Source organism: Larus michahellis, chromosome 3 (genome assembly GCF_964199755.1).
Source record: "Larus michahellis chromosome 3, bLarMic1.1, whole genome shotgun sequence".
Lineage (NCBI taxonomy): Eukaryota > Metazoa > Chordata > Aves > Charadriiformes > Laridae > Larus > Larus michahellis.
In genome coordinates this window covers 48,436,047-48,461,484 of record NC_133898.1, presented here as the reverse complement: position 1 = coordinate 48,461,484, position 25,438 = coordinate 48,436,047, and the positions used below count along the sequence as shown (strand labels likewise).

The 25,438-nt window shown below is 36.5% G+C and overlaps 1 protein-coding gene across 9 annotated transcripts in view; it reads left to right on the top strand.

Annotated features, from left to right (window-relative positions):
- Positions 1-25,438, top strand: part of RYR2 (ryanodine receptor 2) — a 422,851-nt gene that overhangs the window by 202,668 nt on the left and 194,745 nt on the right. For all 9 annotated transcript variants that reach the window (XM_074580040.1, XM_074580034.1, XM_074580039.1 and 6 more), the window contains 6 exons: positions 2,601-2,765; positions 4,299-4,420; positions 7,372-7,555; positions 8,265-8,400; positions 14,354-14,449; positions 24,916-25,034. In XM_074580040.1, the coding sequence (XP_074436141.1) occupies positions 2,601-2,765; positions 4,299-4,420; positions 7,372-7,555; positions 8,265-8,400; positions 14,354-14,449; positions 24,916-25,034 (822 nt within the window). The remainder of the gene's footprint in view (positions 1-2,600; positions 2,766-4,298; positions 4,421-7,371; positions 7,556-8,264; positions 8,401-14,353; positions 14,450-24,915; positions 25,035-25,438) is intronic.

Sequence of the window (25,438 nt, the reverse complement as noted above, 5' to 3'; positions counted from 1 at the left end):
ATGTGATTGAATTCAGTCTGGGCTCTAAACCTACATGAACAGTAGGGTCAGTGTACTTATGTAGCTGAGGACAAAGATCTTGTTTGGCAAATTGTTGGCACTGCAATTTCTATGCTAAGTAAATTTAACGTTAATTCTAATTGGAATGAAGATTTCAATATCAAACCCCTTTGTTTTCTGTTAGAGTCAGTAGATTTAAAGAAAAAGTACGGAATAATATTTTAAATTAATAATCCCTCATAATAATAATTCCCTTGTGAATTCATATATTCATATCTTAAGAAATCAGGAGGAAGACTTTGAAAAGTCTTGCGAGGAGGAAGACTTTGAAAAAAAGAAAAACTTACAATGTAGAAGCACAGTATGTTTGCACAGGGTCACGCTAATTCTAGTTACGAAGAGAATTCAAAAGACTGGAGCTTGAAATCAGACTGCCATTTCTTCACATGATAGCAGGACCTAATTTATTTTTTTCCTGAATCATCATTTGTGTGCAATGTCCTATTACAAGTAGCTTTTCAATTTCCAACTGTTATTGCGTTGAGGTTATTTGTGCTAGCTTTTGAAAGAATTGAATACAAGATTTAAAGAAACGATATGAGCAAAATAATGAACTACTAATGAAATAGAAGCACACAATAACTCAGTAATTTGCATCAGATGGATTAATAAATCAGTTATTACTATGTATCAATGCATGAGATTTTAATAAAAATTTCAGCACTTAAGGAATCAGGCATTTACAAGATAGTGAAATTAACGTCTGTATCCAGAAACAGTTTAATAATCTGAATTGTTGAATATATTATATCTGGAAGCTTAATGTTATGAAAAGTAATAATAAGAATTTCACCTGAGGTGTGTGTGGGTTTTTTAAGTGTTTCAAAGTGCATTCATAATTGTAAGGTGAAAATCTAGCTACATGACATCTCCTTTTACTTAATCAATGCTTTAAAAAAATCCTTTAGTAAACTAGAGATTGTTTTCTGTTCATTTCAAAAACCCAGTCTTTGTCATTTTTTATTGTGAAGCTGTCTCCCCCAATTGTGAAGGCACATGTGTATGGTGTAATCATTCTTCTAATCTTTCCTGCTTGTAGTAGAATAGAACATTTAGAAGTTTTGGTCACAGTATTTGTAACATTACCCTGAGGAACCGAAGAAGTGGCTTGTCCTCTACTGCTGATCAGGAGAAGCGGAGAAGGTTGAGGCTGTGTTTTGTTAAGGGGATCGTCTTGCACTCTGAACGTATGGCCTAGAATAGGCCTGCAATTTGCACAGGTGGTTTTTTGAGCAGTGGTGAAAGCTAAGCAGCTTCTTCTTTGGGCGCATGTGAGCATCCATAGAAGCAGAACACAGGGAGTTACTGCACCAATGAACTTGCCTGCACCGTTCAAGCTGTGAAAGGGAGAGCAAATCGGCAGCTGCAGTATTACGGTAGTCTCAGATTCGACTGTAACAATTGTGATGTATTCACTCTCCTCCCAGAAAAATTATGAATATTTTCTATGTCAATAATGTGATCAGTTGAATCAGAATTAATAAGTCAAAGGGGTTTTGGTTACTCTCCATGGAGAAGATTTTTATCTGAAATGGAGATAGTGGTGACAGCCTCAGGAACAGGCAGATCCAACTTGCTGTGAAGGTCTAAGTCCCCTGAGAAATTTTGGGCACGACTACATTAACATCCTTCCTACAATTAACTAGATATATACACTGATCCTTTGTAACGTGTTTTTTCCATACTTACCTTTGGATTTAACAAGTAGTGCAGGCAGACAAGGTATATCAGTTAGTCGAACCATATAAATTTGGAGAGATTAAATAGATGATCTGCCATGAACCAGGATGCATAGGCTGTTTGTCTTATAACCTGATGTCTGTGGGGAAGGAGTTGGTTCTTAGAAGAGCTGGATATTGTGGAACACCTCAAATTATAGTTACAAACTATAATATTGGTTGGGATACTGAATTTCCTCTCCTGAAATGACTGCTGCTGTCAGTATAAGACACCAACTGTACTGACGTGTGGTCATGCCATTCTTCTTCTACAGCATGTCAACAGGCCAGTCACAAACACACAGAAATGGATTTCTTTTCTCAGGAAATACTGAGCCCATTGTTGGGCAGTAACGGGCAGTGACAGGTTAAAGGCCATCTCTCTGTGACAGTTGGCAATAAATTGTAGGGAGGTGCTCAACTTTTCCAGGGTGGGAAAAAAAGCAAAATCCCCAAGGAAAAGCTGCTGGAGGTTCAGCTAGGGCATTCAATGAATTTGTTTTCTTGTAAGCTTTTATGTTTCAATAATGACAGGTACTGTCAGTTATGATCCTAGTTCTTTCCTAGGCAGGTGAAATGAACACAACCGGTTTTCCTGGTGTAATAAACCAGTTTTTTGTGTGGATGGGATCTCTCTCTCCATCTTTTCCCTAAACGTTTAACCAGAAGTTACACTTCTGCCATTTTTTAATCAGTTAATTAAAGAAGGATCTCAAATATTCTTTTAGGTCCCTTTTGGGACAATTGCCTAGTATTTAATATTTTGTGCAAATATTAACATGTTGCTTATTGTTCTTGCATACATTTTTTTTCCTTCTTCAGGAAAAGTTGGACATAGGGACAAGAAAAGAGGTGGATGGAATGGGAGCGCCTGAAATAAAATATGGGGATTCAATATGCTTCATACAACATGCAGATACAGGCTTGTGGCTCACGTACCAATCAGCTGATGCAAAGTCTGTAAGAATGGGTTCTGTGCAGCGGAAGGTAAGACTGTAAAGAGGAATGCATTTCATTCACTCACAGTATGATAGGGCAAAGGAGGGGGAAATGAAGGGAACTACAGGAGACAGCTGATTTCTGTCTTTCAAATATTTTAAGCATGTCTTTGTGGAAAGGGTTTTGGTTTTTTTAGTCACATATTGAAAACTTAGGTGGTGTACTGAATTTTTAAACTGAAAGCCAAACAAAGTGCATGTGTTACCCTGTAGACAGTAACCCACAATCATCGTAAAATCTGGATATATATATATATATATATATATATACTTGATGTCAAACTAAAATATTAGTAATAGCCTGTAGAATATGCTAAAATTCCTCTGTGCCGTGGTTTGGGTTGAGGAGGCTTTTAGTTCAAGTCTTTTCTTTCCATGTTGTGAGCATGTTACCTTTTGGGCTGGAATGATCAAGTCCTGAGCCCTGAGGGATTTCTTCTTTTAAAGAATAACCATGGCCAAGCAGAATGCTACCTCAGCATAATAAAGTAGGAAAAAGATTCTTTTTATGACCTACCACATTTTCCAGAAGCTACATTTGCGTTAGTGGTTATTGTAGATGTATAGATTTGTGGGAAATTATTTCTCAGCAAGGAAAAAATGTTTTACCCTTCTTTTAAAAAATAAAAGAAAATGTGATGTTTATCCACAACATAGTATTTTCTATGACTGTTTTATATGCCAGAACTACAAAGCTAGAGCAAAATCTGGTATCCTTGGAAGGACATGCCTTATAATTTTATACACACACACATATATATATCTGTATCATATATATGTGTGCATCTATATGCACACACATAATATTCTATATGCATTTTATATTAAAATAATATATATTTAGGAAAGTTTTTATGTAAATGTAAAATTTCAGTGATTGTAATACTAACAATTAATAATTGTAATTCTTAAATAATTCTAAAATAATTCAAAATAAGATACATTATTGAATAATTCGGTTATGTAAGTAATATAAAGAGTTTGTGTGTGTGTGTGTGTACATATGAAAAAAATATTTTTACCTAAAAGAGTTTAAAATATTTATGTAGATTGGATTGAATACCTTCGGAGTCATGATAACTAAACATGCAAAAATGTTATTAAGTTATTGGTAGTGACTCAAGGCATAGTCAGAGAAGAAGGCCAGTAACATCCTTGGAAATCATGACTAGTAGAGAATACCTGTTTTGAATATGTCCGTACTTTAGGGATCTGTTGCTGTGTAAGGGGACTAATTTTTAAGGTTGAAAAAACCAAACAGCACAAAAAAACCCCTTAGATTTTTGATTTTTTAAATTATTTTTTATAAAGTATATTGTTTACAGAAGCTATGGCTTTGAGATTATTATGGCACTGAACCTGCTTGCTCAGTATAGGCATGTCCTTTGGACACAAAATACAACATGGGATTACCTGTTTTTAAATGGATTTCCTAGCCTACTTTACTATGTGAGTTTTTATATTTCTTACTTGTGAAGAACGTTTCATTTTGCAGTGGCTGCTTTTTATTTTTGTATTGCAGGCAATAATGCATCATGAAGGTCACATGGATGATGGTTTAACATTGTCCAGATCTCAGAATGAAGAATCCCGTACAGCACGTGTCATCCGTAGTACAGTCTTCCTTTTCAACAGGTTTATAAGGTGTGCTTTTAAAATGATCTTTTCATCCCTTTTCTTTTTTTGTCCCTCTTTTATTTGATTCAAAGTGGTCATTAACACAACAGTGAACAACTTAGCCCTTTAGAAAAAAACAGATGAATACTTCTCAAACCAGCCTTTATGCCAATTCTGTATATGTTACTATCAGAGAGGTACCTTGAAAGGTATCGGTCAGTTTCTTTTCTCTATCTTCTAATATTACTTTATTGTTGAACCTTGATTTGAATGCATAAACGTACTGAAAATGCAAACAAACCATAAAAGAGAGATTTTTTTCCTTGTCAAAATATGCTGTAAGTCATGCAGTGCATCATTTAGCTCTTTCTTTTCCAAGTATGGTTTTTAAAAGTGTCCTTTCTTGAAAAACCTGGAAGAAGGAGATAACTGCAAAAGACACAACTATACTGAAGAAGTGCATAGTCTCAAGAAAAAGTTTTTCTTAAAAGTCTGAAATTACACCATCTTTCTACCCTCCCATTGCACTTTCGTTATTTGATCCCTTTTACTGGTACTTATTTCTTTAATATTTTGCAACATATGTTGTATTTTATAGTATTTTATCCATCTAAAAATACTGCCGGATTTATGCAATTTCTATTTACTTTCCTACTCCAAATGTCCTCCTAAATAACACTGATAGAATGCTAATTCTCAAATGTTTGTGACTTCAGTAACTGATGAAAGGCCTTTCTCATCAGCGTAGCTGACATTAGAAAAATGATGATATGCAATAAGACTATATGGATTGATAAGAATTTCATAGGAAATCATTTGTCACAATAGAAGACAATGTGGGAGATGGTGACCTGAAGCAACCATGTCTTAAATCAGTGTACAGATGGAGACACAGACATGTCAATTTGTTGAAAAACATTTCCCAGGTACTTAAATAACAGAGGAGAAAAAAAAACCTGTCAGGAGACACTTAAATACAAAAGAAACGCAAGGCCTAGGTCACTTTGTAAATAATACATTTTCTTAGAAGCTCCTAAGAATGCCATAAAATATAAGGACAGAGAAAGGCAATTTAATGATAAGGTTTCACAAAGGAAGGTACTGCTAAATTATAGTGGAGATTTTTGCAGAGTGAACAGGGAGTCCAAGGTAGTGTTTAACAGTTTAGTTTTGGCAGACTGTTACTCCAAGAAGAAAAAGCTGAATTGGAGAGGATCACAATTATTCTCATAAGTGCGTGCCCCAGTTCTTTCCCATGAAGTCAGTAGAAAAATTGCACTTCAGATAACGTGCTCACAATAAAAATGAAGTTTTAAAGATAACTTTTGTAGCTATCTTTTTGAAACATTGCATTATTTATTCTAAGAGATTTTTATTCTTTGGCAGTAAATATTCATATGAATTCATAATGTTTCCTAAACTTAGAAGTTTTCCAGCCCAAGTTCACCATTTGAAATGAAAATACAAAATGACACGTCAGTTAAAAACCAACTCAACAACGTTTCCTTCCCTCCCTGCCAAAAAACCCTCCACTTATCAGTGTTGTCTTAATGCCCCAAAAAGCGGAGTATAAAATGGGGCTTCTGCTCCATATCGTGGCCTGGAGAGGAATCCTGGGTGCGAGCAGGGTGCTGTGTGGCTTGGCAGAGGGGACTGGCGAGGACGGTCATGGGTCGGGTTGCCGGGGACCTTTGGTGCCTCCAACGACAGAGAAGAGGGAGCTGAGCGCGGGGCTGGGAGGGTGCCCGTGTGGACACGGCGGACTCCTCTGCCAGCTGAAGCTCAGTGGTCTTTAGGTCAGCGTAAATGGAGCACACTGGTGAAAACGAAAAGGGCCTCTTTGCTACACAGCTGGGTTTTACTCAAAAATATACTAGGAAAAAAGCCTTTTTACAATGGCAGAATTGAGAATGAGTCAAATAAGTCCCCTCCTCCCGCTCTCCCCCACCGCGTGCCACCGGGGTGGGACCTTCCCTTCAGGCCTGCTCCTCTCCCGGTGCTTCAGGGCCCTGGCTGGCTTCTGCAGAGTTTCAGGATCCTCCGGATATTTTCCCTCCTCCCTGAGGATGGGCACTATGTTCGCAGGCCCTCGGCACCCCTGGTTTCTCTGCCCCTCATGGCCTCTCCTGCTCCTTCCAGAAGGTTCTGGCGGGCCTCTGGCAGTGCCCCCCCGCCTTCCTGAGGGGAGCCAGGGAGGTGCGAGGGAGAGCCCTTGCCTTCCACTTGCTCTGTGGCACTGGTGAGGTCTCAGCTGCAGCAGCCGCATTTCAAGAAAGATGAGGTTTCAATGGAGGAGAAAGGTATATCAGCGGTTGGAAAAGCACAGCACTGAGGAAAAATTGGATTTTGGGGTTTGTTGAGGATTCAGCTAAGCAAGGGACAGGGGCAACATGGATGAGAACGGTCTGACCCCCACCTTGAGGGAAGCCATGGTCATAGACTATAGCAAGGCCAAGCTTAAATTGTGTATCAGGGAAACAAAAAGGCTAATGAAGTGCTGGGACAAAGTGTGTGGAAGAGCTGGATCTTCTAGCACTGAAGATGGCTTAAGAACAGGTTAGAGAGATGCTTGAGAGCCTGTATGGACTAGCTGGGCCCTCTTCGGCACCGTAGGACTGGTTCTTTGACTTCTGTCCATTCCAGCTTCATGATGCTTTGAACAGGTTTACAATAACTTCTGTGGTCTGCCTCTGATAGTGCTAAATGCGTAGGTAGAATATTAAAATGTGTTTTCTGGATTTCAGAAAAAATTAAGAGAAACAATATTATCATGCTTCCAGTTTATGTTTGGGAAGGGAGGGGTGGATCATTAAGTGGAGAATGGGGCAGACATAAATAATTTCTGAGATGTTACATAGCTGTCAGAAAATGAATAGAGCTTTGGCATCTAAACAAACTTTGCTTTTAAACCAGTGAAGAGTTTAAATGATAACATAAATTGATTTCCAATACTCAGGAGACTTTACATCTTCTTATAGGGGCCTTGATGCTCTCAGCAAGAAAGCAAAGTCTTCCACCATCGATTTGCCTATTGAGTCAGTCAGTCTGAGCCTTCAGGACTTGATTGGCTACTTTCACCCTCCCGATGAACATTTGGAGCATGAAGACAAACAAAACAGGCTCCGAGCACTGAAAAATCGGCAGAACCTCTTCCAGGAAGAGGTACTTGTCTCAGTTTTACTCCTGATTTTCTACCATATTGTCTGCAAGTATTCTTTCAGAGTGTCTGTAGTGTTGATGTCTAATCTGGAGTATGTTTGCAGTGGGTTTTTTGTCCTGTAAGAGTCAAACTATTTGCTACATTAATAATCTCTTTAGATCTGTTGATTTTCCTGTATATTTAAAGAAATACATTTAGGGCCTTACTTCCTTTTCCTTTTCAAAAAAAATTAGATATTGATATGAATTTTTGTCTGAATTCTAACCATAATTTACTCCTTATGTGTGAATTAGTTTCTTCTGCTTTAACCTCTTGATGCAGAAAGATGTTTTTGTTTAATAAGTGTGCTTTAAATATTTTGTTTAATACTGTCTGTTATTTCTCTGGTAATGATAGTTGCCTATACTTAGTCAGATGCCTAAATGCCTTACAAAATAGAAACTTGCCTAGAATTATGTCTGGAATACTGCTTATTTTTTGTTTTATTTTGTCCATCCTAAAAGGTAAATTTTTATTATCACAGTCAAGGAAAACTTTTCTATAGGGATTGCTTGTTTGACAAGTGGAGTCTGACTCTGTGTATATATTCTTGTGTCTTGCATATCCTGCCTTTCATGTTTTATTTTCTTATATTTCTGAAAATCTTATGTGTTTGCGCCTAAACAATACTTTTTTTTTTTTCTCTGACAATCTGAGCCTTTCCATTTTTAGGGTATGATCAACCTTGTTCTTGAATGTATTGATCGCTTGAATGTATACAGCAGTGCGGCTCATTTTGCAGACGTAGCTGGGAAGGAAGCTGGAGAAGCATGGAAATCTATTTTGAATTCTTTGTATGAATTACTAGGTAAGACATATTATGGGTTACTTGGATTGTTTCAGCTCAAAATCATAGTCAGATGAAAAGAAACACATATCTGTTTTAGTATAGAAGAATTTCCACTGTGTAGAAACCTAGAATACAAATTAAACAATTTCATTCCTGTGTTTAGGAGCCATGACATCGAGGTCAGTTTTGTAGAAGTCTGTGATTTTTCATGCATCTGGCTGCAGAACTGCAGCTTGACTCTAAAGCTTCTATAATCAAGAGCCCTCTTATTAGTCAGTAATGATCAGTGATTCCAGCATTATACTAGGATACAGTGTGCCGTAGAAAGGTATGCTCTTTTAGATGCAGTATATCATGAAGGTCTTGTCCACCTCCAGTCACTGAAAATCTCATAATACCTTCTGTAGGTATCTAAGTGTTAGTTGGTGTCCTGGTGAAATTTCTGTTTAGGCAGTAGCATTTAATCGACCGATTTGTTTGCTTACCAATTTGAATTGCATATGTTATTTATGTTCTACTATGACTCATTATATAGGGTTATTCATTATTATAGGGTTATATAGGATTATTAATCCACAACTATAGCTGCCTGCACATTCATTCCTGCTGAGTTGTTAATTTTCTGCAAAAGGAAAGTTTACTGCCTAAAAGACCATTTTGTCAGTTCCTTGCTCCTCTGTCATGAGGCTTTCTCAGTGCCATAAGGAAGACTAAATAATAACGTTGACATTGACCTTAAGTGACTGAGGATGTGTCCCTGTCATTGAGCAGTCCTTTGTGCAGGCTGCATACAAGCCTGTGCTGCTTGCTTTCTGTAACACACCAGCTCTAATGTGGGGGCCTGATTGCCTTTAAACTTGCTTGTGTTTTGGCAAAAACTTGAGTTTGGATGAAGTCCTCATGCAGGATTTTTATCTTACTTTCCGGTAAAACATAAAGCATTTAATGTATCATTTATACTCAGTCTCACTCCTGAAAAATTTAGTATTGAAAAGGTGTACGAATGATGTTGTTGTACATCGATTCCATTAAAAACTCCACAACTGAATACTGAGTTTGTAAAATGAAGTGAGTCAAGTGGTTAGCAATTGCCCAGACGGATGTAGTGTGTATATTATTAATTGGTTCTTTTGTGGGTATGCGTTGTGAAACATGATCACATACTGGTTTTTCTATAGGACCCATTCTTTATTCAGTGCTTATTTATTATTGGTCCTTAAAATACTTTGTTTTCTCTTTGCTACTCAGTGTATGGCATTGAACCTTATTTATTATGAGTCTTTTAATTCATGTTTGGAAAACAAAGCTATTATCTTGGAGTTATTTTGTGCCATTTATGATTAGTAATCCGAATAATTAGAACTATTAATAAGTGTTCTGTCGGAAATTTCTGTAATAAAGGCAAGGCAAATAGAAGGTGTTATCTCCCATTCACTCAGAGGAACAGATACAGACAGAAATTTAGATAAAAAGACTCTACCAATGCTAGTTCCTAAATTAAGAGCAGTGGGATCTGACCTTTGTTCAAAATATTCATCAGTACTTCATGTGTGCACAGCTTACTGAACACTTGCATTCCTCCAAATTCAGACGCACAGAAAATAAAATTTTAATGGCATGCCTCACTTCATACAAACTCTCCTTACTACCCAACAGCAAATTGAAGTAACTGAGGCAGGAGTTCTGTATGTAGTACCGTTACAAAGCTGTTCCATAGTCAAAGTAGGTTCATCATCTTGTGTTCTTGAAGAAGAAAATAATCTTAGGGCAAAAAAAAGGATATCCAACACATGGTGCACAGCCTTTTTAAAACCAATGGGGTGCTTCTGCCTGGCCCATTACCTTTCTGTTGGAGGAAATATAAGTTAACACAGTAAATATCATGGAAACAACCAGAAGCCTTCTCCCATGATCTCTCCGAGCAAAGAAGGAGCAGCTGAACAGTGGCTGCTGTCACCTAGCAGGCTGTTAGGGTAGAAGGCAGCTCCTGTGTCTGTGATTCTGGTTGAGGGCTTGCTGGGATCTACCACCTCTATGTAGTTGAAGATTGTAACATGATGCACATGCACGAGTTGCAAGGCTGACCAAAAGTGGTATTTCCTAACACTAGATTGGTAGATTTTATAAATGTTATAAGGTAATATTAATGTTTTTGGTTTTGATTTCCATGGGTTTTATAGTTGTAAGTGAAATACACCCTTGATACGACTCTCTCTAATTCTGTAACTTGCAGCATAGTGACAAGTGAGTCAGACTGTGGGTCAAAAGCAGGACTCAACTTTCAGATATATTAGACTGTTTTTGTTCCAGCTAAAAGTAATTTGTAACAGTGGTACACTATTGTCCTTTTTATTGCAATTCTATGTGAACAACTATTTCAGAGGTAGATGGGAGTTTTTGCCAGAGGATTTATGATATTTGATGACTGAGAAATTTTATGACCTGGCAACATGAATTATACTGTAGGTTCTTGAGTGGACTGCCCAGATCCTTTCCCTCTTTTTTTTTTTTTTTTTTTTTTAATCTTCCCTCCCTCCCCTCCATGTCTTAGATTTTTCAAACTGGTGTAGGTCTTTCTCATGTTTGTTTGCATGTTACAGCTCCATTCTTCACTTATCTTTGCCAATGTCTGTCTTCCTTCAGAACTCTATGGTCTGTTACAGGAAATGAAGAAAATGTTTCTTGCCGTTTTCACTATATTTCAACAAAACAAAACAACCCCATATAGCCTTGGCTATCTTCATGCTTGCAAGCAACCAGATTATTTAGTCTCAATTTTGCTGAAGGTAGCTCAACCATTGGCAGGCAGAAAGGGCAGCAAATTTATCTTTAACAGTTAAAATTTGGAAAAAATGCATGAAACTAAACTAAGCTTTCACAGTGAAAATGCTACTAAATCTTAGCATGAGCTTCTCATCACAGCAGTATTACTGTTACGTTTTCCCTCCCTCTGCTTCTTTAGAAGTAAGTAAGTAAGAGAAGAGGTAAGAAGAGTAAAGTCTAAAGAATCTTTACTCTTTACTCAATGCTTGAAAATGTGACATTATATAATGTGGTTTTGGAGAATATCTGCTTGTCCAACCCTGAGATAAAAAGATCATCCGGAAGGAACATTAGTAAAAAATTTTACATCTTAATCTATCTTTCAGCTCATATATGCCCACTAAGTAAAGTGAATCTGCTTCAGACTTTTTTTTTTTTAAGCTGATGATATTATATATCATATATATTAATGATAGTTATTTGATTTATTAAGAATCAATTAAAGTTATGTCAGGAATTATAAACACTTAAAAGTATCTAGACTAGGTCCAGAGTGTTAATGTCTCAATGAAATAAACTTATGACCTTTTAGAGTGTAGATGATGGAGTATTAAAAATCTGTGGTTGGGTTATTCATAGATGTAGGAGAGTGTTGAAGTTTTTGTAGTTTTTGTAACAGTTTAGTTTGTTTTGTCTCTTGATACGTTAAGCACAGGTCAGACTGGAGGAAGTAGTGGCTCCATTGCTGAGTCGGTTCTCTAAGTCTGGAATTTCGAGTTGACAAGGGTAGAAAATTCCCTCAGAATGAGTCTACTTGTCCTGTACCAAGTATTGTTTCCATGGGCTTGTAGTGAAGAGGACAGTGCGCAAGCTTTTGTTGACTTCCCAGTCTCAGTGCCCCGCCCCTTATGTTACTTCTCTAACTGCATTATCTTCTGGCAGCTAATGCTTGAGAAGCCTGGCTTTGATCTGGCTATAATGAATTTGTACATTGCTCTGTTCTGAATAATGCTGGAGCTGTACAGTAATTGCATGGATGACAAATGGATATTGCTTGCTCAGTCTTGCTTCAGCAAACAGTACTTTGTTTCTGAGTCTGCACATAAATAAAAGTAAATGGTGATGCCAGAATGAATGGCTTTTGTCACGTCATTGACATTGTGATATATTTCACTGTGATGAAAATGGAGTTATTTACATTGAGACTGGGTACTATTGCATATAAAAATCATAGAATCATGCAATGGTTTGGGTCATAAGGGACCTTTAAAGATAATCTAGTCCAACCACCCTCATCTTGAAAAACTCCTTCCTTATATTCAATCGAAATCTACCCTCTTTGAATTTAAAATGTTTCCCATAGATCTACAAAGGCATTAGTCCTTCCTCTATTACAAATACATACAATCACTCTAAATTTGTATTTGATCCTTTTGTATCACCAAAGAACGTGCAGGAGTATATGTAATAATGTGAATTTATTGTTTGACCGACCACATCCTGTTTTTTATTTCTTTAAAACGGGATGCTAGTCTATTTCAGAGTAATGGGCAATAAAAGAAGCAACTGTTGGATATTATTTTTTGTTTTCAGTGTTAAGTGGCTGTGTGCCTCATTTAATGCACAGCTTTAACCACTGAATACTTAACCTTTCACAAACTTCTGTTGAGCTGCATTTATGAAACCATCTGTGTCTTATTACTGTTAATGAAGTTACATTTATTGATGTCACGTTAAGCAATGAAGTATTCCTGCCTTCATTTTATGTTCGTACCTGAAGCACAGTGAGATTATGTGGTTTGCCTATAATCAATAAAAATGTCACTTATAGAAACAGGTGTTCCTTAGTTCTAATTTGTGTCTTTTAACAAGATGTGCCTCCTCTTATGATTCAGAAGAATTTTCAAAGAACTATGGTCATGATTAATTACTTACACATAACTGTGTAAGATTTCAGGGTATAGATCTTTTTTTTTTTTTTTTTATCCTATTATACAGCAAGAGAAGGGTTTTCCTGTTTGTTTTGCTTCTTACGGATTGGGTTTTGGTTTTGTGTTTGTTTGTTTGTTTGTTGGGGGTTTTGGTGGTTTTTTTTGGCTATGAAGCAACTGGATTGTGATCTCTTTCCTCGTGCTACAGGACTGTCAGCGCAGTGACTTGTTTGCAACACTTCCAAGATTGCTTTTCCCCTTTGCAGATAGTTTTGTATCCTATTTATGTCAGAAGCCTGTAAATTTAACCTTTTATATAGGAAACAGCACAAAAACACAGTTGCAATATAATATAGCAAATTTCTGCAGCAATAAAATATAGATTTTAAGAAGCTATTCCCTCTGAGCAGAATCAACAGTCTCTGCTGCTGAAAATAACCATAGAAATTTCAGGTTGAAATAATTTGTTGGCAGACTTGGAAAACAATCTTAAGAAAAGCAGTTTACACTGTTCACTCCACACACCAAATAGAAATGTTAGTGCCTCACTCTTTTTTCGGAGTGGAACAGATGCTTCTCTGAGAGCTCGTGCATACGCACATACATGCGAATGCACGTATTCCAGGACAGGGCAGGCTCGTGGGTGCCGACAATGTCCAGTGAGATTTCTAGTCGGTTGTATCCATCAAGTCAGTGCACACATTCAGTCTACTTTGATCTTCACCTTAAAGCATGAAGGTGAAAAAATTTCAAACCAGTTACTTTGTCCCTACAGCCCTGTCAAAACTATGACAAATGGTTCCTGGACATCTATCTTGTTTTAATTCCTATTATTCTTGAACAAAGGTATTGTATTAGTAGAGAATAATTTACATTCATCACCTACGTTGTTGACTTCACATTCTGCTTTTCCAATGTTTCCTGTCATTACAAGAATACTGTTTTACAGAAATTTGTTTCTGCAATAGCAGCTGAATTCTGTGGTGTCAAAACTGGCTGCTTCATGTAGAGCATTTTGCAGGGATTATTGAGATGATTGTAAAGCCAAAATATTTCAAATGCCTGAAAGGTCAATTTGATACTGAGAGTAATTTTTATGCTTAAACCTAACGATCACTCACATTATTTAAATGTAAACCAAGAACATCAATAATTAAAGATTAGGAATCTATCTTACTGGATCCTTCCTAGAAAGACAAGACAGGCGTTCTTTTAATTTAAATGGACTTATAATTGTGATTTCTTTTTAAATTTTTTTTCTGTCTTTTTTCCAACAGCGGCTCTGATTCGAGGGAATCGTAAAAACTGTGCTCAATTTTCTGGATCTCTTGATTGGTTAATCAGCAGATTAGAAAGACTGGAAGCCTCTTCCGGTATGATTTTAGTATTTTAACTTCTGTATTTGACCAGTGTTTCATTCTTTAAAATTGACGATATACTTGTTCAGTCTAAGTATCATGAAGTTCTTCCTATGAGAGAGTAAATTATATTAATAAGTGATATTTATGTTTGTAACATTTTTACATTTTGATTTTGGTTGTAGTTCTACCTTAAGTTCTGGTAGTCTTTCCTTTTCTTTGGCCAATTGGCTGTAATGCTATCTCCTAATTCAGGCAAACAAATCATTTGGCAAAACAGTTGTTCTACAGTTTCAGTTGTTTTAAGTTCCTTTCCTCTCTAATTCTAGTACCTTCCCTTTCCTCCTCTTTGGCAGTCTGCATGTTTTTCAGGATTTGCATCAAACTAAATGTAATAATAACCATATGGAACGGATATAATTTATATTATCTTGAAGGACTGTAGTGGTAATGCAGGGAAGCTTATGTATTCTACTTGAGTATGTGTAACAGATAGGTATTCGGTTATATGTCTGCATGTAACAGAGTTACCTCCATAATACATATATATTCCCTTTTTAATCACCTCTCTCACTCCTTAGGTCTGAACACATTCAGCGTGCCCGAAATGCATTTATGATTTGAGAATCTGAGAATTCTATCTCACTTTTGACATAAATTCTTTAAGCTAGCTAATTTATTTTCTTTGCCGCTGCCTAGTGTCTTATCTTCCTCCGGAACCACTGTTAACCCCTTTAGTGTCCATGAGATGCAGTTAGTCTCTGCGTTGCTCAAAGGGAAAGTAAATGAAATTATGCTGAGCTGTACTGTACTTCTCACTGAAATGGTGATCCTGCCTTCTGTTTCCTTAGAAGCAAGCAGTTCTCTGTAAACCTACTATGCCAACCAAATACATTGTATTTTTTAAAAAAATGTTGTGACTGCATTTGATCAAAAAACCACTTCAGACTATACTAGAAAAATATGCTTTTCAAGCAGAATAAGAAATAAGTAGTGTGAGCGCGGCACATGAGGTGAATGTAAATAATAGCTTAAGAATTTCTCTTGGTGATATGTGTTTCCTTATCACACATGGGTATTGACAGCTTGCTACTGTGTACCTCTTCACTGGCTTAAATGTAGTTGTTAACACGATTGTAGTCTATAAGAGTCTATAACACCTTAGAGGTGGTTACCTGTATTAACACATTTGGCGTGTGCTTATTTAAAAAAATAAGGTCTTCAATACTTATTAGAATAATTATTTTGTGGAGTTTTTTTAACAATACTACTCTATTTTCTTCAAAAGTATGTGTTTGTACATGCGACTTTAGTTTGATTTTTGTAAACAGATGGTAGACAAATTTCATTGCATTAAAGAAGCTCTGCTAAGTGTATCTCAAAGTTACTGAAGAAATGCTAGGGATACGTTTCGCAATTAATAGTGTTGATTTCATGGCTGATATTTGAGTCTCTTGCCCCATTTCACTGATATAAATACAAACTTTTTTTCTTAAGTGAAGATATAGTTGCTGTTCTTCTCAAAATGAAAATAGGCCAAAATGATGTTATCTAGGCATCTGAACAATTAACAGTAACCAAATTCGGACCCAGCAGCTAAGAAATGAGATTCAAATAGAGTGATTAGTTCTGGACTCTTAAGACTGATTTTTGTCTCTTTTCAAGCATGTTTTTCTTGCTGATGATTACCTAAGGATCAGAAAGCAAAGTAATACTGTTGGTAAGAAAAGTCACTGCAGCCTGTTCCCCCACCCCTTTGTTTTCCAAGATCAGTAAAAGTATTTATTGGAATAAATAAGCTATGCATAGTGTAAGGCCAGTGTTCTACATTTTATTCTTACCAATTTAATACTTCTTGGAGTTCTACAGGTTACAACAAAGATCTGATGTGGTGAGATCATTTAATGTCTAATTTGCCAATTAAGTAAATTATAGGACATCAGAATAAAGAAATTATGAAATAGGTGAAATAGGAAAAATGCTTACAGCTCCTTACAGAAAGCTATATTTCTCACATGCACTAGACAGAAGAGTTAAGCAGCAGGAGCTCAAAGTCTAAATTAAGCTCTTATACCTGATAAGGAATTTGCCTTGCAAATTATTGCTCCCTGTAACTAAAAGTGAAGAGGGAAATATAGAAATACAAATAATACAAACTGGAGAAATTGTACATGTAATGTTGAATGTATGTTGTACATGTACATAGAATGTTAACATATGGAATAATAACATAGTAAAAGCAATTTTGGTTTGAGACATTTCAACTTTTTATATAGATCTTTAATATAATCTAGAAGCATATATTTTTCTGTAATGACGCAAATCTTACATTGCAGTTCTAGGAAAAACCGCTAAATGTTCAGAAGAAATGTATTTGGAATATACATTCTAGTACAGAAGTCAAGAAAATTCTATATTTTAAGTCAATAATGAGTAAAAAATAGTCCTGCAGGGAGAAGGACAGCAAGCAACTAAGAAGACAAAGATAATTTTGTAATGCTTATGCTACCACAGACAATCTGTTTCAATGGTTTATTTCATTTTTTTTAATGACTGTTAATATATTTCTAATTTATATTTCTTCTTTGTAATTTGGCTGTAAGAACATTGCAATATAAATATTTGTGATGTTCAGAATTGTAGTCCAACAAATTTAATAGAAACTCTTGTGTATTACATGTCATAGTACTTTTACTGTAATGCCAGATTGAGACTTGTTTTAACCTGTCTCTCTTTTATTGCCTGGTTCTGGCTACTGTAATTGGTATCCCTTGTCTGATATTCTTTGATCTTCTGTTTCTGGTTCATGTTTATCTTTTCACAGTAAGTGGAGGTATCAATGTGGATTTCAAGAGTTAATTATTAATTGCACGTGGACGATATTTTGAGTCCACGGCAGGAAGAGCAACAGATTCGAACAGTATTCATTGTGTAGTTATTGCTGTGTTTTAAATTTTTATTTTCTGTTTTTTCATCTCTGTAGTTCTGTGCTTTGCTTTGTCATCGCTATTAATACATATCACTTCTCCTCTCTCCCCTCTCTGTTCTCTGCTGTCACACAGCTGGAGACATTTCAGAGTTGCAGACTAAGAAATGTTTTCCAGTTGCAGTTGATTGTTTTGAGTTATATATAAAATTTGTTACTGTTTTGTTGGAAGATGACCTCTTTAGGCCTCTTTCAAGCCCTATTTTCTGTAATTATGCTATACTAAGTTCAAAGAGCAGGAAGTTTTCTAATCAGACCAATGGGCAGGGTAGTTACAACAGCAGTGAGAATAATGTAATATACCTTTCTTGTTATGTATCTACAGTTTATTCCCATTGTCTTGTTATTTTAATGTTGTGTGTTGCTTCATGAGCTGGAAGGAACGTAGTCATCTTCCTTTCCATAGTAATTTTTTGTTGATTACAGAGTTGTCCTCAGGAATTAAAATTTCCTTCCCCATACTGTTCTTCCCACACCTGAATCAGACTTCTGCCACAGACAGATGTGTCCTTGGATTCATTGGCATCTTAATGGAGCAACGCCTGGAAGTGAAAATGCCCCCTGTTATAAAAGTTCTTTGGTTTATGTTAGACTGGTAGACGTTTGAAAAGAAATGTCACAGGTATAACACAGTTGTTCTCATCAGCCTTTTACTGTGGCATTAATGCATGAGAAATATCGTGCTGTCGCTGAGTTTCCCAAGTAAAAATTGGGTTTGTCTCAGCCGCAGATGCACCGTTTGGCATATATTATCAGATTTCTTATGTAAGTAAGTCTCCAAAGGATCAGCAGCGGCCATGAGAACAGGCGCATCCTATAGTAAACAAGGTAAATAAGGCGTGTGTTCACCTCGTCTTTGTCTCGAAACATTCACGTGCATTTTGCGTATTTGCCATAGGTCTGTTCCTGAGATGAACTGACCAACAGTACAGGAAAACATCATCAAATGTCAGTAGTAGGAGTTTTCTCCCTGTCCTGGTTTTGGCTGGAATGGAGTTGATTTTCTTGCTGGTGGCTGGTGTGGTACTGTGTTTTGGATTTGGGATGGGAGTGATGTTGGTGACACTCTAGTGTTTTGTTTGGGGACTTTTCAGTTTCTTATACCGGCCTGCGAGCAGGAAATGCGGGGGGCACCCAAGAAGCTGGGAGGGGACACAGCTGGAACAACTGAACCCAGTTGACCAAAAGGATATTACATACCATATGATGTCATGCTCAGCATATAAAGCTGGAGGAGGAAGGGGGGATGTTCAGAGTTATGGCATTTTGTCTTCCCAAGTAACCATTAGGCATGATGAAGCCCTGCTTTCCTGGAGATGGCCTGCTGATGGGAAGTGGGGAATGTATTCCTTGTTTTGTTTGCTTGCTTCTGTGGCTTCTGCTTTACTTATTAAACTCTTCATCTCAGCCCGTGAGTTTTCTCACTTTTAGTCTTCTGATTCTCTCCGCCATCCCACTGAGGTGGGGGAGAGAGTGAGCAAGCGGCTGCATGGTCCTCATTGCCAGCTGGGGTTAAACCACAATACTCCCTCTCAGAGCCAAGGGTGAACTGCCATGGCATTCACTAGCTGATTGGCAGGGTTTGCAGTTGCAAAGAGCTGTTATACATAGATGCTTGTCCTTTTGTAAGTTTTTTGCTTTGTCAACTCTTGGGGCAAGCAGAGTTTAGAAGTTAGTTATTCTCTTTGGGTAGAGGCTGGTCTAGAGGCTTTGAGGCATTTGCCTGTGTAAGCCCCTCTAGTTAGCAATGTTTCATAGTACTTTTGCAGCATTTTGTTTCATGTTTTGCTGCAGAACTATGGCTTTAGGGTGGGGGACCTGTTTTAGTATGCTGTTTCTTCTTAATCCTGGCCTGCACCTAATCTGTTTCAGCTGTGGTATGTTTATGCTCCGAATCCTTGAGCTGCTCAAGACATGAAGGCATACAAGGCTAAATCTGTGTCACTAATTTGGTTCACAGCTGGGGTTACAGACAGTTAGCAGCTTATAGTACTGGTGTCTAGTTAGAGATTTTCTGATCATCCTCTCACTGTAGCTAATATATTAGCTGTTGGGATCCTAACCAAATAGATGTCATAGCTGAACGTTCATGTTGCTTTACGTTATTGTTAGGGAAACATGCTCTGCACATGCCATGATCTTCTTGCTTTCATGAACATTTGAATAACAGAGAATTTAAACAGAGAATTAACAGAAGAATCACAGACCAGATCTTTCCTCCACTACAGTGCACCTTTTGTGTGAGGGCACTCATCTAAGGAGAACGTACTCGCAATTATGCAGTTGCATGGGATTTGACTGCAACCTTCTTAATTTCAATGTATTTCCCCAGTTGTTCATGGTGAAATTATTTCCTAAGAGACCTAATTTTACATCTGAAGCTCTTAGTGCTAGGGTTCTCAGAAAGAATTCAAAACTTTGAGCTCAACTTTTGGAGGTCCAGTTTGAGATTTGTTACAACAATTCTAAAAATGCTGTGTTACATGGTTTCTATTATGTATGTATTTTACAAAATTAACCTCAAAGTAAAAATAAGGTTTGAAAATTAGAACCTAAATGTTTATGTTTATGATATTACAGTAAGGTATGAGATGAATTCTGTAAACTGCAAAGTAATCTGACATTGTAGTCATACTGCGTAATGGACCTTGTGACATGCTGCAAAAATTCTGAAGATACTAATATTTGCAATGCTCCTTTGTCCTGAGTTTTCTTCTAGTAACTAGGCCACTTGAACTCCTTCCCCATATGTTAAGGTAACGTAACTTCCATGTTGCCTCCAAAACTGATTTTCTAATTAGGACTTTTTCTGGTTTTGAGGGAGTCAGTTATACAAGATGCTAATTATGCTGTGTTTTAGTTACCTCAAGAGGCACAGTAGGTTTAGCTTTTATTTTATTTAGCTGTGATTTTATGTGGGATACTTACTTGCCAGATTTTAAGATTTATATGGCTCGATTGGGGTGTTTTAATTTACAGTGGTAGACCTACAATAGGGAGAAAACCTGGATTATGCTACACCATTTAAATAAGAATAACTGGCTTCATATATTCATCTAAAATGATTAATTAATTTTGTAAGGTAGAGTGTTTCTGAAGAAGAAACACTTATGCTCTGTCAATCACACCAAAATTAAGTTCACCTTCAACATTGAAGTTGTTAGCTACATCTTCTGCAGGTGTTTTCTGCAATGTGTTGCGATAAAGATTTGATGCTGTAAACTATTATGAATAAAATTTCTATTTTCACTTTTTTTCTTATCCTTGAACTAAAAATGTTATGAAAACAGAATAGAGGCATTAAATATATAAATAGCAATTGTGAGTTGATTATACAAGTTAGATTAGAAATTGATTCAGTTCCTGATCTTCACTGAAGCAAAAGAAAAAAATGAAGATTTGTCCAAGCATAAATGTGTCTGAGAGTAGACCATGTTAGAAGCAAGATATTACAGGAGCTGAGTGAATAATGCAGTGCAAATGCTTCAGCTGTCTCTTCAATGTATAAATTAAGATTAGATTAGTTTTTCACTCTGAAATATATTCTAGATGGGATTAACTAGTCTTCCTAGAATTTTGAAGGCATTAAGACATAGGTAATAAAAATAGAGTAGGGCAAGTTAATAATCTGTTATCCTCCAAGTGAAGATTTCTTGAACCAGATAATATCTGGTTTTGAGGTGGTTTTGTTTTTTTGTTGTTTGTTTGTTGGTTTTTTTTTTTTTTTGGAAGGGCATGCATTTTATTCTAGTATTCTACAGTATGACATTAAGAGGAGTCAACATGTTGTCCTTAAAATATATGCTTCCTTTCCTCTGTTAGTCATTAAGAAGGAATTTTCACTCATCTTTGTGATAAACTCTGAATATCATACTGTTGTGATATTTGTATTAAATTTGAACGCTTCCTACTTTACTGCTTTGAGCATCTCCAATGAAATTGGAATAGGTCCAGTTGTCTTTAATGTAGACAATCTAAATGTGGATTAGTCCAAACAGACATTGTGCCTTCATAAGAGATTTTTCTGAAAAGAGGGAATTTGCCCTTAGAACAAAATGTGTTTGATAATTAGCATTCAGATACTGCAGTAACTGAAGAAGTTGCTGTGGCAGCTGGGTCTAATTGATAACATTTCATTTATTATTGAATGTTTATGTCTTCAAAGTATTTTTACTTCTGTTCTTGAAAAGGTTAAAGCTACAAAATGAACCCTGTGTACTACTTTAAGACAACCTATCTGCCAGCCTACCTACACAAATTTGAAAATTCCAATGTTATGATTACCTTATTTACATTGTGTGGTATTATTTCATATTGGATTACTGTTTATATTGTTAAAAGCGTGTTTCAGTGCTACAATGAGAGATGACAAACTTTAAATTACCAAGTTTTAATGTAGTGATTTTCCTGCATTGCCAGATCACTGTGGCACACAATAAAGCTGTTGATCTTGTTACAGACTACCCCTTTAGCCTGAGGATTCTTTTGTAACCCTTTTCTTACCTCCCTAGGTACTTGTACCATGTTCAAGTGTCCCCTGGCTGTTTAGTTGGCAGGCTGGGTGAAGTGTGCTCCTGCTGTGTGCTGCAGGGCATCTACTCCTTTAGGGTTTTATCCTTTTTATCAATATTATTACTGTCAATATTGGAAGTGTACATGTATTGCAGCCCAGATCATACCACCTCCAAATTCAGGTTTAATGCGTTCTCATATTTCTAGTTGAGACTCTCTGCTTATAGAGGCTTCAGGGCTACAGAATTAGTTTGGGAGTTCATGTGTAGCTCATTATATTGTGGTTGTGACGTTTTTTGGAGACACTGCACAGAACAGGAAAATTGTCTACAATATCTGTACAGGATCACCTGCATTTTCTGTCTTCATACATACGAGACTGTCTTCAAACAGACACACTTTGTTTGAAACTTGTTTACCAGATAAATCAAATTGTCACTGTATCTGTTGTCTTCCACCTTGGCTACATTTCGGTCTTGAGTAATCTGTAGGCTTTATTAGTGATGACAGTGTATCTTCCTCCAGATCCCTAGGTAAAAACATTATATAGTGTTGGGATAAAAGGTGATTGTGCTGTAGATTGTCTGACATTAAAACGAGAGATCTGAATGAAGTCAGATGACGGCAGCCTTCACTGAAGTCACTGGGAATTCCAATCCTCATTTTAATTCAGAGTTTCTTGTGAAATAAAAAATGAAGCTACTTTTCAAAGAGCAAGTACTCTTCTGGCAGAGTAACTTGGTCTTAACAAGGATGGGAATCTGAAATCTAAGTTTAAAGAAATAAATTTAAAGATCTTTGTTGACATATGATTGTTCGTAACATTCTTTATATGTTTTTATCCCTGTTAAGAATTAGGCACAGCGCAATTTCTGTTCTTTAGAAGATAATTTTTTGTTGGTTTTTCTTCACGAGGAGGTCTACAGTTTCTTTTGTTGTGTTGGTCTTTTTATTTTTGTTGTTAATAGAGCTGTACCTTCATCCAAATGCAAGTAAGGGTAATACAAGTTGGTCTGAAATTAACAGGAAAAAAAATATAATTTATGAGCTGAAAGTAATTTAGTATTTGGTGCATAAGAGTGGAACAAGTCCTAAGTCTATGAATGCATATCTTTGCATGGGTAGGTTATTTCTGTAATAAGTTGTTAAAGGTGTCTAATATTCCTTTCCTCAACAAGATCCTTGGGAAATTCTCCTAGTGGGATTTTCTGCTGATCCGATAAAAGACAATAGATTAGACTTGGAACTCCTGGCCATTTATACTACCCATAAATAATGGGTTTTATAGTTTATGGGTTTCATAGTTATTACTAATGTCATTGCTTATGCAGTGAATAATGAAATGCATGCATTTGATACTTAGCAGAAACAGATATATTTGTTCCAACAATTTTTTTATACTCTCTAGTTTAAATTCTCTTCAGAGTTTCTGGTTTTCAGCTTCTCTTTTAATCTTTGCTTGCTTGTCTCTAAAATGCTTGCTCAATTAACTTTTAATTTTTAATTTCTGGGGGGTTTTGAGAGGATTTACGATCAGTTTGTTACAACATTCCAAACTATATTCTATTATTAGTCCGGAATGATTTAAAAAAAAAAACGAACCACAACAACCGAAAAGGGATTTGTGTGTGGAAAAATTTCCTCTGATAGATCAAAATACATATTCTTTTTCCTTAAATTTGCATTTCTAATTTTTTTTTTATCATTTACAAATTGAAAAACTTGCTTTTATTGTTTACAAATTCAGAAAACCTTAGAGGCATACTGAGGACAGTTCTGTGGATGAACCACAGTCTTTAAATTCTTAAACATTAGCTGTCATTTTTTTTATGAAACACATTTTTTCAGTGGTTTATTCAAAAACAGTGGAAATGTAACAGAAAAGCACTTACTCCCCTCCGTAAGCTTTAGATCTGATCTGAAATGTTAAGGTGAGACGGAGAAACCTGATCAGCATAAAGACTACTTCAAATCTAATATTTCTGTGTCATCACACTGTGCCTCCTTGGCACTGAGATAAAAATGTGTGTTCAGTTAGTAGCTGTTTGGAACTTTTTTTTTCCTTGGCTGACTCTAGTCTTACTCAACTGTAGCAGCTGATGATCCCTTCCTCACTAGGATCAAAGAAAGTCCAGAGTACTCTTACTGGGACAATGTTTTTGTCTGATGAATTTTTTTTTCCCCACAGCAAGGGAAGTTTGCATTGCTACTTTTTTCTTTCAGTAAAAGAGAGCGTGGCAAAGAGCAGAAGACTCATTCTATGGATCTTGCATTGTAAGGGTTAAGCTGAGTGGAGCTGTGGCTTTGAATACAGGGATGAACACAGAATTATGGGAGATGTACAGTGCAAATAGGAATTGCGTATCTCTAGGTTTAAGGTTGCTTCTCAGCTTTCCCTCAGCGCTCTGATTTTTGTCATTGTGGCAACAACAGTAGCAATTGATAATGATGAACTACATGCATAGTATTTGTCTTTGCCAAATGTGGAAGATCCCGAAACAAGTGGTGACTTGATACAGTACGCACGGGAGCCTGTTTTACTGCCCCATTGCAGGGAACAGTTTTAAGTTTTATGCCAATGACTTCTGCTTTATTTGGATTGGAATCGCGTTTCATTGAGGGGGCACTGGAGATTTAGTGGTTCTTACTTCCTTGCACGGCTTAATTTCATGCTAGTTTCTATTTGTTTGCTCTTTTAAGAGCAAATGTGGCTCCCAGTATAGCTGTTACGTACACAAAGAAAATTATACACAGTGGGTTGGTAGACTGGGAATTTACCAGTGCTCTCTAATTCAGAGGTATATGATTCTATTAGTGGTTCGTATGGTTTTTCTAAGGAAGAAACAGAAAACTGTAAATATGGAGAGCATATACAATGATGTTTGAAACTATTCCATGTTGCCGAGTACTATATTAGGAAGTATTATGTGCAGTTACGATTTTATGTGCGCTTTGAATAAATAATTTTTCTTTTTTTCCCCAGGAATTCTAGAGGTTTTACACTGTGTGTTGGTGGAAAGTCCAGAAGCTCTAAACATTATTAAGGAAGGACATATTAAATCAATCATCTGTCTTTTGGACAAACATGGAAGAAACCATAAGGTAGGCAAAGAGATGAGTATATTTAGGTGAACATTTGTGAAAAAAGCAAGCATGTTTTTCTGTGCAGAATTTACATTTCAAGTACTTTAATACTGTATTCATAATTAGGAATGAAACTTTTCCTAAGAGGCGTGTGAGCAGTTTGAAAAAGCAAAAGAGGCCATTACCTTCTTTTTGATGAAAACATTGATGCACACTAAATCTCAAGGGGAGCAGGAAGGATATATCTTAATATTGTTAGGAGAATTTCAGAATTTTTGTAAAACAAAACTGCTATGTTGGATGAATTGCGTACCCTTACATGTCTTCCAGTAACAAGGTATATAGCATTATAGTGCCTGAAGGAACACACGGTGATTTAAAATTCTTTAGTATGAAAAAAATATTTAAGATGAAAAGAATCT